Source organism: Hyperoodon ampullatus (assembly GCF_949752795.1).
Source record: "Hyperoodon ampullatus genome assembly, chromosome: 16".
In the NCBI taxonomy this organism is placed as follows: domain Eukaryota; kingdom Metazoa; phylum Chordata; class Mammalia; order Artiodactyla; family Ziphiidae; genus Hyperoodon; species Hyperoodon ampullatus.
Window position 1 is genome coordinate 59,569,817 of NC_136929.1, and position 13,237 is coordinate 59,583,053.

General features: G+C 35.7%; 1 protein-coding gene across 1 annotated transcript in view; it reads left to right on the forward strand.

Moving 5' to 3' along the window:
* The window catches only part of FNDC3A (fibronectin type III domain containing 3A), a gene marked incomplete at its 3' end in the record, with an annotated part of 166,991 nt that overhangs the window by 20,994 nt on the left and 132,760 nt on the right, over positions 1-13,237 (forward strand). Inside the window, exon 2 of the mRNA XM_079721855.1 lies at positions 2,775-2,912. Within this exon, the coding sequence (XP_079577981.1) occupies positions 2,814-2,912 (99 nt within the window). The 5' untranslated portion in view covers positions 2,775-2,813. The remainder of the gene's footprint in view (positions 1-2,774; positions 2,913-13,237) is intronic.

The following is a 13,237-nucleotide window of genomic DNA, read 5'->3' on the forward strand; positions in this document are numbered from 1 at the left end:
ATAGGAACTTACTAGTAACAAAATTAGAAGAAATTGATTGAAAGAAGCTGACAGTGTTCTCTATGCGGGAATGAAAGGAATTTTTAGGTTTCTAAATGCAACATTTTAGTTGCATGACTGAAGTTTCCAATTTGCAAGCTGAAATAAAACCAGCTACTTTGCATGTAGTGCGATGAATATGGCCATAAAAGAAGGCAGTTCATAAATGAAACGATGTTATAGCTTTGAAAAGAGTAAAATCAGAGATAACACCTTAAATGGAATGATAATATTAAAACATAGCATATGGCTTCAGTTTCATTGTATAATACCACTGTTCTTGGAATTAACTGGAGATTCAGAAGAAATTTCTATTTTTATTTGTAAAGCTTCCAGTCCACCTCTTAAAACCAAATTATGGTTGTACTTCAGCATTACATTCTAAAATTTTTGTAATAATGGTGGCTTGCAGTTTTAACTAAGCATATTAAATAAAATATTAGGATACTATGACAAAAGAAAAATTCTCAGTGGTTGTTATTTTTTTAATTTATTAATTTTAAAAGGTAAATTACTTATAAACTTTCTCTGGTTAATCCTTTTTTTTTTTTTTTTTTTTTTTTGCGGTACGCGGGCCTCTCACTGCTGTGGCCTCTCCCGTTGCGGAGCACAGGCTCTGGACGCGCAGGCTCAGCGGCCATGGCTCAGGGGCCTAGCCGCCCCGCGGCATATGGGATCCTCCCGGCCCGGGGCACGAACCCGTGTCCCCTGCATCGGCAGGCGGACTCTCAACCACTGTGCCACCAGGGAAGACCCTCTCTGGTTAATCCTGAGTTAGCTTCCTAAAATGTTTCTTCTTGAACTAAATCTTATGACATGCAAGAGGGAAAATACATTGACTCTTTCCCATCTTATATATAATTCTCTGTGTGTTCCACAGAGTGAAATTATTTGACATGATTTAAGGTACTCAGTGATTTTGTTGGACTTTAAGAAATATAGCAATACAGATTAAGCCAGAATTTAGATTTGCCCCTTCATTTATATATGTCTATAAAAATTTTTATATACTGTATATATAAAACATACATGTGTTTATATCATATGTATTTATTATATAAATATTTATATATGTTATGTTTAAATGGCATGCATTTTTATGAGATAGTTAAAAAATACAAAATGTTCCATACTATAGTTTTAAGTATAAAATCTTGAAGTAGATACCTGTATTGAATATTTTTTTTAATCTTAAAACAGCGTTGGGCTTCCCTGGTGGCGCAGTGGTTGAGAGTCCGCCTGCCAATGCAGGGGACACGGGTTTGTGCCCCAGTCTGGGAAGATCCCACATGCCGCGGAGCGGCTGGGCCCGTGAGCCATGGCCGCTGAGCCCACGCGTCCGGAGCCTGTGCTCTGCAACGGGAGAGGCCACAACAGTGAGAGACCTGTGTACCGCAAAAAAAAAAAAACCAAAAAAAACAGTGTTTATATATCTAAATAGAAAACTGTTTTTAGGTTAAATCAACTTGTATGAAAGTTTTCTGCAAAGATTCAAGATTTTTAAATAAGTAGCATGAATTTAATGTCTTATAAAAGTTAAACATTTTGACACTGCTGAATTGTAGAATGCTGCAAGCATCCAAAAATGTTTGTTATTTTGTCTTTCAGTATAGATTTGATAAAATTTATGATTGAGCTCAATTGTACTCATTTTGACTTGTAATTTGCTGATGTTTTAATGGTTGATGTTATATATGGTAGACTAATATTGCTTATATCAAATCTTTTACTTTTTATATAAGTGATACTGTATATACAGTTAAAGAGTTCTAAGTGTATGTGCTTGTATCACTGAAATGATTTGGCTTATTGTAAAGTATTTAGAAAAAAATAATAAAACCAGAATGACAGAAGACCAAAGCCAGAGCTTAATACTTAAAACTTGAAGATTCTTTTTCTAATCCTGAGCAAATTTCTCAAATTTTGCCGTTTGAAGAATCAGTGAAAAATTATAATTCTTGTGAGTTCCTAGAGACTGGTAGGGTGATGAGGGGAAACTGGGCCTTCATAAACACCTTCTCAGCTCAGATTAAAACATCAGTGATAGAGTTGCCTCATTCAATCACTGCATTTTAGTTCCTATCCCACTGTTTAGCTAAAGTAGTGGTGGTTAAATTAAATAAACATTATATAGAGGTGGAAGGGATAGAGAGACAGACAGACATGGAATTTATTTATTTTTATTTTTGGCTGCATTGGGTCTTCGTGGCTGCATACAGGCTTTCTCTAGTTGTGGCGAGTGGGGGCTACTCTTCATTGTGGTGCGCAGGCTTCTCATTGCGGTGGCTTCTCTTGTTGCGGAGCACAGGCTCTAGGTATGCGGGCTTCAGTAGTTGTGGCATGTGGGCTCAGTAGTTGTGGCTCGAGCTCTAGAGTGCAGGCTCAGTAGTTGTGGCGCACAGGCTCTGCAGCACGTGGGATCTTCCTGGACCACGGCTCAAACCCGTGTCCCCGGCATTGGCAGGCGGATTCTTAAACACTTGCCACCAGGGAAGTCCCCAGATATGGAATTTAAATAGAAGCTCCTGATGTGTATCTTGGTTTGCTGTCTACATTGACAGACATCTGGTAAATAAGAAATATATTTCCTTAATGATCCGTTGACAGAAAAAAAGCCGTCAACAGAGTATTGTAAAATCTCCTTTGACAAGAATATATCTTTATCTTGAATGTATTATATTTTAATATATTTTTAACGATGTACACACAAATGGCTATATATTTTTGTTTTTCAGAGTTGGAGGGTTATCCGGTATATTAATGTCTTATTGATAATGGCAGAACATCCACCACTACTGGATACCACTCAGATTTTAAGTAGTGATATTTCTCTTCTATCTGCCCCTATTGTAAGTGCAGATGGAACACAACAGGTAAGGAAACTGAAATGTTTATTTTCTTATGTCTAGTACACATGTATTTCTTTCAGAAGAATGCAAAATTTAGAACAGAATGAGGCATCACAACAGTAGGTTCCTGTTAATTCATATTTTAAACTCCAGTTCAAAATGTTGTTTTGGTTTTATAGGACGATGAAATAATGAGACTTTGTGAAGTTGCTTCTAAAATGTCTCACTAATTAATGATTAAATTTCTTGTGTTTATATTTAGTTCCCACTGAAATTTTTTTTGTTTTACTTTAGACAGACAATATACTAGTCCTTGAGTGTTTTTTAACTAAGTTTAACCTTGTACCTTAATGATTATTATAAATCATTATTTCAAATCATTATGAAATCATGACTTAATTATGTGATTAAATGACTGCCTGCATTATATTATAATAAAATGTTATCTCTTTTTCTTCTTTTCTCCTCACCAGAATCCCCCCTCCCAAAAGCAAACGCACAATTCGTGGTGTGTTTTTCTCCCAACCCAGGGCTTTATAAATAAAGTTCTCTTATTTTGTTGAATTTGCCTCATTCCCCCAGTAATCCTAAAGGGATGGGAATGAAGGACTTTTATAAGTACCTGTTATGTGCCAAGCAATGTACTTAGTTCTCACAACTACTCTGTATGGTAGTGATTTTAATATTTTAAGTGAAGAAACAAAGATTAAGGACATAATAAATAATAATAAGAAGAAGGAACAATTTGAGTTCTCACTATATAAAAAACATGTGCTAAGAACTTTATGATCTTATTTAATTCTTTCAGCAATCCTGTCCCTATTGCAGATGAAACAAAATGAGTTTCAGAAAGGCTCAAGATCACACAAAGCTTTTTTGCTCCATTACTCATACTGCTTCCTTGGGAAACTAAAATAATGTAGTCTTATTTTGTTACTTTACAAACTTCGTGTCTACAGTGGACAATTATTATTTGCTTACAAGATAAGGGACTACTTTGTTAACTTGGCTATTGAAAAATCGAGTGATTAGCTTGCGTTCTAAAGTATATATTGGTTTTGATTTTCACATGTGCTCTGATAGCTTTTAGCAGCAACCTCTTTTCACTAAAGTTGCTTTTTATAGTCAAATTTAAGTCTGTTACGATTTTTTTCTCCCTTAAAAATAATAGATGTGGCAGATATTCATTTACTTCGAGGCTCTGGGAGTGCTTTCAGTTATCATTGTTGCTTCAGGCAGATCACTGGTTTCAAGTTGTTTATAGTGTAATACAAGAAAGAATCTATTAAGCAGCCAATTACAGTACACTGATATAGTTGCTACAGTGTATAGTCTGTTAAAGGGAAGACAGTAGACTGAAACAAGACCACAGTGCCCTCTCAAGACTTATTTCTCTCTTTTCGCCCAAAAGGAGATTCTATTGGCAGAATTTTTCTTGAAATCTTGAGGGCACCATGGCTAGCATATAGTAGTAGTTGTGTAGATGGATATAGAGAAAGGAGCTGGGAATAGAAGAGCACACTAGAGCAAAATTTGAAGGATCAGGGAGAGTCACTAGGTCTAGAGGACCTAATTTTTTTTAGTTAGGGTTTGAAAAATCAGGTGTCAAGAGGTGGAATAAAGCCTTAAATTCTAACTAGCAAAGAGAGTGCCTTGTAGTTTGATAGGGAGAGAGAAAAATGAGTGGAAAGAGCATAGGATTTGGTTGATAGACTTAGATTTGATTTGGGTGACTTAAGACAAAGTATTTAACTTCTCTGTGTATGTTTGCTTCTCTATAAGATAGAGGTAGTAATAGCTGCTTAGAGTAGCTGTAGCTATGAGGGTGAAATGAGCTTGAAGGAGCTCAGTAAATATTTGCTAAATTTGAATTGAAGCACTTAATAAATGTTTAAAAGACTGAAGAAACTACATAGGTATGTCAGTCAGGACTTAAGTCAACAGAGATAGTTATAGTAAGATAATAGATAATTATGATGGATACAAACTAAAGTATAAGTGTAAGAGAGTGGACCAATAGCTATGGTAGAATGGAAGGAACTGAAGAAAAGTAGATAACAGTAAGTAGATAACAACTGACAACATGCATCTTTGTCTTAACTCAGGAACTTACTTACTGGTATGCCAAGCATGGCCAAGTTAGAGCTTGCCTGTGGTGATATGACAGTACCTGGTTGGTGCCCAGAGTAAAGAAGCAAGCTAAAGACAGTTCCTGACAGGAGGAACTCTCGGGTACATGCATGATGTTAAAAATTTAGGAAAACAGGTTGTCCCTTGTCTTTACTCTCTTGGGAATATTATTCTATTTCTTGGGAATATGAGATTTCTGTTCCATTCCTTGATATCAAATTAATTTTCTTATGGTTGGCCATCCAGATTATCTATCTCCTCATTAATATTTTCTAATTTTTTATAGCAAACATATTTTATACAATGTCACATTATACATAGTGGGTCTTTTGGCTTATGAATTATACTAGAGGGAATCTCTCCTGATATCATTACTGCTAGTGTTGCTTTTAGGGAAGCTATAATAGACATTTATCATTCATTTTGATTGGTAGCACCTGAACTATTTTTTGTGTTTGAAGAATTTCATTCCCCTTTTTTCTATTAATAAACTTTATTTTTAGAGCGTTTTAGGTTTACAGAAAAATTGAGCAGAGTGGTTTTCTCATATGCCTCTTCCACACAGTTTCCCCTATTATTAACATCTTAATAGGTACATTTGTTACAATTAATAAACCATTATTGATACATTATTATTAAGTTCCATGGTTTACATCAGGGTTCATTCTTGGTATTGTACAGTTCTATGGGTTTTGACAAATGTGTAATGCTGTATATCACTATTACAGTATTATACAGAACAGTTTAACTGCCTTAAAACTCCACTGTGCTCTATTATCCCTCCCTCACTCCCTACCCCTGAAACTTTGGCAACCACTGATATTTTTACTGTCCCTATAATTTTTGTCTTTTTCCAGAATATCTTATAATTTGATTCATACAGTATGTAGCTTTTTCAGACCAACTTCTTTCACTTAGCAATATGGTCTGGAAAATTTCTTCTTGTGGCTATTTCAATAGCTCCTTTTTACTATTGTATAATACTTCATTGTTTGATGTCCTGGTTTATTCATTCACCTGTTAAAGGACAGCTTGATTGTTTCTAGTTTTTGGTGATTATAAATAAAGCTGCTCTAAGCATTTATGTGTAGGTTTTTGGATAGATGTAAGTTTTCAACTCAATTGGATAAATATCTAGGAACATCAGTGCTAGATTGTTTGGTAAGACTCTGTTTAGCTTTATAAGAAACTAACAAACTGTTTTCCAGAGTAGCTATACCATTTCACATTCTCAAGCATGTCCTTGATTTGAGATTGTATCCTTTCCTGATAGAGCAGGTAAAGCGTTTATGAGTGCTTGTGCTGCGCTGTTAGAACCCCCACATATGCTTTAGGGAATTTGAACTTTAAGCACAAGTGGAATGCTCCCGGCTGTATTCACTATTGCTACCATCAAAAGAAAAGTTCAGATATTTTGGTTTCTTGTGTGGTTCATTACTTTCCTAATTTAACTTTACCTTCTCTAATTTTTACTCATTTACCTTCCAAAAATATAGAATGCATTTAAACTTTTGGCTAAGATCTTTCAAAACTCAGTGCCTATCTGGCTTCTTTATCAGAATCTTCTCCATTTCATTAATTTTTTAATTATTATTTTGTAACTCTATAATTATTTTCTCATTTGTACATGCTTGATTTTGATTTATGGAGGTGACTGAGTAATGACATAGAGAGACTAATGCCATTGAAGGCAAAAGTAATGACATAGACAAATGCCATTGAAGGCAGATTACTTACATTTCCTGAAAGAAGGGAGCACACCATGCCATGTTGGACCACAGGGTAAACATCAGGTTTTGGTCAGGAGGCAGAAGCAGGAACAAGAGGAAAGCCTAGGCCAAAGCCATTAAATTGGTGTTTTCTCAGGAAAGGCACAACAGTGTAGAGTAAGTAGCTTAGGATTGGCTATTTAATAATTGTGGCAGGCAAGAAATAACAAATATTGACTAGGATATGGAGAAAAGGGAACCCTTGTGTACTGTTGGTAGGAAGGTATGGATAAATTGGTACAGGCACTATGGAAAACAGTATGGAGATTCCTCAAAAAATTAAAAATAGAACTGTATGATCCTGCAGTTTTATTTCTTGGTGTTTATCTGAAGGAAGTGAAATCACTGTCTGGAAAAAATGTATGTACATTTTTGTGTTGCAGCATTATTGTGTTGTGTTTGTTGCAGCATTATTTACAGTAGTGAAGACATGGAAACAACCTATGTATCCATCAGTGGATGAAAAGATAAAGAGGTTGTGGTGTGTGTGTATATGTATATGTATGTGGATATGTATATGCATACACACGATGGAATATTATTCAGTCATGAAAAAGAAGAAAACCTTACCATTTGCCACAATGTGGATGTACCTTGAGGGCATTATGCTGAGTGAAATGTCAGACAGAGAAAGACAATTACTGTATGGTCTCACTTATGTATGGAATATTTTTAAAAATGAACTTATAGATACAGAGAACAGATTGGTAGTTGCCAGAGGTGGGTGGTTATGGGGGGGCGTGGGCAAAATGGGTGAAGATGGCCAAAAGGTACAAACTTGCAGTTAAAAGATAAATAAGTCCTAGGAATGTAATACACAGCAAGGTGACTATAGTTAACAACACTGTATTGTATTTGAAAGTTACTGAGAGAGTGGATCTTAAAAGTTGTCATCACACTATACATAGAGAATCCTAAAGATGCTACCAGAAAACTACTAGAGCTAATCAATGAATTTGGTAAAGTTGCAGGATACAAAATTAATGCACAGAAATCTGTGGCATTCCTATATACTAATGATGAAAAATCTGAAAGTGAAATCAAGGAAACACTCCCATTTACCACTGCAACAAAAAGAATAAAATATCTAGGAATAAACCTACCTAAGGAGATAAAAGACCTGTATGCAGAAAATTATAAGACACTGATGAAAGAAATTAAAGATGATACAAATAGATGGAGAGATGTACCATGTTCTTGGATTGGAAGAATCAACATTGTGAAAATGACTCTACTACCCAAAGCAATCTACAGATTCAATGCAATCCCTATCAAACTACCACTGGCATTTTTCACAGAACTAGAACAAAAAATTTCACAATTTGTATGGAAACACAAAAGACCCCGAATAGCCAAAGCAATCTTGAGAAGGAAAAATGGAGCTGGAGGAATCAGGCTCCCTGACTTCAGACTATACTACAAAGCTACAGTAATCAAGACAGTATGGTACTGGCACAAAAACAGAAAGATAGATCAATGGAACAGGATAGAAAGCCCAGAGATAAACCCACGGACATATGGTCACCTTATCTTTGATAAAGGAGGCAGGAATGTACAGTGGAGAAAGGACAGTCTCTTCAATAAGTGGTGCTGGAAAAACTGGACAGGGACATGTAAAAGTATGAGATTAGATCACTCCCTAACACCATACACAAAAATAAGCTCAAAATGGATTAAAGACCTAAATGTAAGGCCAGACACTATCAAACTCTTAGAGGAAAACATAGGCAGAACACTCTATGACATAAATCACAGCAAGGTCCTTTTTGACCCACCTCCTAGAGAAATGGAAATAAAGACAAAAATAAACACATGGGACCTAATGAAACTTAAAAGCTTTTGCACAGCAAAGGAAACCATAAACAAGACCAAAAGACAGCCCTCAGAATGGGAGAAAATATTTGCAAATGAAGCAACTGACAAAGGATTAATCTCCAAAATTTATAAGCAGCTCATGCAGCTCAATAACAAAAAAACAAACAACCCAATCCAAAAATGGGCAGAAGACCTAAATAGACATTTCTCCACAGAAGATATACAGACTGCCAACAAACACATGAAAGGATGCTCAACATCTTTACTCATTAGAGAAATGCAAATCAAAACTACAATGAGGTATCATCTCACACCAGTCAGAATGGCCATCATCAAAAAATCTAGAAACAATAAATGCTGGAGAGGGTGTGGAAAAAAGGGAACCCTCTTGCACTGCTGGTGGGAATGTGAATTGGTACAGCCACTATGGAGAACGGTATGGAAGTTCCTTAAAAAACTACAAATAGAACTACCATATGACCCAGCAATCCCACTACTGGGCATATACCCTGAGAAAACCATAATTCAAAAAGAGACATGTACCAAAATGTTCATAGCAGCCCTATTTACAATAGCCCGGAGCTGGAAACAACCTAAGTGTCCATCATCGGATGAATGGGTAAAGAAGATGTGGCACATATATACAATGGAATATTACTCAGCCATAAAAAGAAATGAAATTGAGCTATTTGTAATGAGGTGGATGGACCTAGAGTCTGTCATACAGAGTGAAGTAAGTCAGAAAGAGAAAGACAAATACTGTATGCTGACACATATATATGGAATTTAAGAAAAAAAAATGTCATGAAGAACATAGGGGTAAGCCAGAAATAAAGACACAGACCTACTTGAGAATGGACTTGAGGATATGGGGAGGGGGAAGGGTAAGCTGTGACAAAGCGAAAGAGAGGCATGGACATATATACACTACCAAATGTAAGGTAGATAGATAGTGGGAAGCAGCCGCATAGCACAGGGAGATCAGCTGGGTGCTTTGTGACTGCCTGGAGGGGTGGGATGGGGAGGGTGGGAGGGAGGGAGATGCATGAGGGAAGGGATGTGGGAACAGATGTATATGCATGACTGATTCACTTTGTTATAAAGCAGAAACTAATAAAAAAAAAAAAAGTCATCACAAGAAAAACTTTGTAACTATGTGTGGTGGTAGGTGTTGAGTAAACTTACTGTGGTAATTATTTTATAATATATTCATATATCAAATCGTTACGTTGTACACTTAAAACTAATATAATGTTCTATCAGTTATATCTCAATTTTAATAGTAATCTTATTTATTTATTTATTTTTATATTTATTTTTGGCTGTGTTGGGTCTTCATTTCTGTGCGAGGGCTTTCTCTAGTTGCGGCAGGCGGGGGCCACTCTTCATCGTGGTGCGCGGGCCTCTTCACTATCACGGCCTCTCTTGTTGCGGAGCGCAGGCTCAGTAGTTGTGGCTCACGGGCCTAGTTGCTCCGCAGCATGTGGGATCTTCCCAGACCAGGGCTTGAACCCGTGTCCCCTGCATTAGCAGGCAGATTCTCAACCACTGCGCCACCAGGGAAGCCCAATTATATCTCAATTTTAAGAAAATAAAAAAAAATAATTCTGGCAGATTTGGGGCTATACGGGTGGTCTTTAGTTTCCTGTTACTTGGCAGTGGGATGATTTAGGGCAGCGGAAATATTGGCTTGGTGTGTAAGAGTTCAGTAAGGGGGTTAGTTGGAGCTGTAGACTTGAAATTGGTTGGTTTGCATATGAGAGGTGTGCTTCTGGCTGAGCCCTTTGCTACCTCTAAGAATTGGTTAGCCCTGGGACAGGCAGTCTCTCCCCAGCCAGCTCAGCCATCAATGCCAGAGCATCAAGAACACAGAAAATAAGAAAATCTGGTTAAAATAATTGGCCCTGTGTTGAACAGATGCCAAATAGACAAATACAGAATTTAAGAAAACATGGAACATCTCCTCAGCTTATGTTTTCAAAACCTGTTTAAATTGTAAGCTATAACCTGTATATAGAGAAAAGTACATAAAGCAAATATATAGCACATGATTATAGAGCGTAAATCTTATAACTGCCAGCCAGACTAAGAGGTAGAATACTGCCAACACCCTAGAAATCCCGTGTGTTCCTTCTACATCACAATACCCTCTCTAGTTGGAGGTTACCACTATCCTTACTTCTATGGGAATTACTTCCAGACTTTTCTTTATAGTTTTATCTATGCATACATCACTAAGCAATAATTGTTTAGATTTGCCTATTCTTGATCTTTAACTAAAGTAATCTTTACTATAACTGTTTTTTTGTGTCTTGCTGGTTTTGTACAACATTGTTTTTAAGACTCATTCTTATTGGATGTTGCTGAAATTTGTTCTTTTCATTGTTGTATAGGATTCCATGTATGGATATACAACAGTATATTCATTTATCTCTTCTATTCTTGGTGGACATCTGGACAGTTTCTAGTTTGATACTGTTTTTTCTTTTTGATTTGTCAAAACTCTTGATATATATTCTGGATATAAACCTTTTGTTAGTCACCAGTGTGGTGAATGCTTTCTCTTATCCTTGTAACCACACTCTTTAGTGTCTTTTGATGAACAATTCTTAATTGTAATGTGGTCAAATTTATCAGTTCTTTTTATCTAGAGTTAGTGTATTGTTTTTTAATTCTTTCCTACACTGAGGCAATGAAAATATTTTCCTATATTATCTTCTAAAAAGTATAGTTTTGCTTTGAACATTTTATTCAGAAATCCACTGGAGTTGATTTCTGTGAGTTGTGTCAAGCATGGGTTCAATTTGATTATTCTTCCATACGTATATTGAATTATCTCACACCATTTATTGAAATGACTATCATTTTCCTATCACTTTACAGTGATATTTATGCCATAAGTTAAGTGACCATATATTTGTGGAATTGTTTCTGGATTATTAATTCTATTCCATTGATCTGTTTGATTATTCCTGTGCCAGGAATACACCAATACTTTAAATGGAGTCTTGGTATCTAGTAGGGCAAACCATCTCACTTTGTTGTTCTTTGAGAGTGTCTTGATATGTTGGCATTTACGTATAAATTTTAGAATTAGCTTATCAATATACACATACACAGCCTGCTGAGATTTGGATTTGGAGTACTTTGCATCTATAGATCCAGTTAGGAGAGAATTGACATCTTTCAGTCCTTGAAGTTGAAGTTGGTATATCTAAGCTATTAGAAATTGTGTGCGTGTGTGTGAAATTTCATGTCCTGTTGTTGGTAAATAGAAACACAGTTTATATTGCTTTAATATCTAGCAACCTTGCAGGATAATAATCTCTTATATTTCTATTACAAGAGAGTGGTACCCCCTCCTATTTCCACCCCTTGATTCTTTGACCTGGACTCGCGAGTCCTGGCTATGAGAGAAACAGCACCATATACTGGATACCAATTTAGGGCATATGCCACCTCCTGGAAAACCTTTCTGCAGCCTTGCAAGGTATTGCCACCTAGCTGTTTCTAAAACTTAAAACATTAAATATTTTACAGTATTTTAATGAAATACATATACATGTATATATATACATACACACTTAAACCTGTTGTGAAAGACAGGATCACCAAACTCTAAAGGGAACAACATCTTAAGGAAATGAAACATAATGGTCATGGAATGTTGATGGATCCTGGTCTAAAAATAATTGATTTTCTATTAAATTAACTCCTAGATATTCTACAGTTAGAATAATTCCCAATTCTCTAGTTAAGTGACTGTAGTTTGTCAAATCCTGTGCCCCAGAATCCTGTAGAAATTGTTGACTTATAAGAAATGTAATTTGGGCTGAAGTGAGGAGGAAATAAAGAATAACTTCTAAGCAGCACTGAATAAATAAGGAAATGCATTCAACTGAAAATTATCCATGGAATATTGAAAATTCTTTAAAGTGAATCTGATTATAAACTTCTGTAATAGGAGATACTAAATGAGAAGAAGGCTTCTTACAAAAATGGTTTTTCCCATGATCGTTTCTATGTTCTTACATTAGCTTAATACAAAGCAAGATTTTTTTTGTCAAAAATTATGCAGATGTTTGTAGAAATAGAAGTTGAATTCTGCTTTTTCAGCTCTCGTAACATTTCCCTTTCAGTAATAAACCATGGTCATTATATATTCAAAGTACTGTTATATATCTTCTTACCACCAGATAGAATGCCCAGGATTCAAATTCCTGAAATGCAGTTGTGTAATTTTTCAGAAAAGAACATTTTGAAAATCAGACAAATATGCACAGACATGTAAACACATGACAGAAAGTTATACAAGAAATTATAAGCAGGGACTGACCCCAGAAAAAGTTTACATTTTACTATACAACCTTTTGTACCATTTGAATATTTTTTAATCTTGTGGATTTATTACTTTTTCAATTTAAAGACTAACAGTTGAAAAAAGAAAAAAAACCCACACAGTTCCAAGTGTACATATACACATACATCACAGGAAGAAAAGCTCTGGACACATACATATGCATTTATTAACAGTGGTTCTTCTTTTCAGGAAAGAGAGATTTGTTGGCAAGAGGTGGAAATTTTGCTTTATCCAAACTGTTTTAAGATTTCAGAATGTCTTTATTTAAACGAACA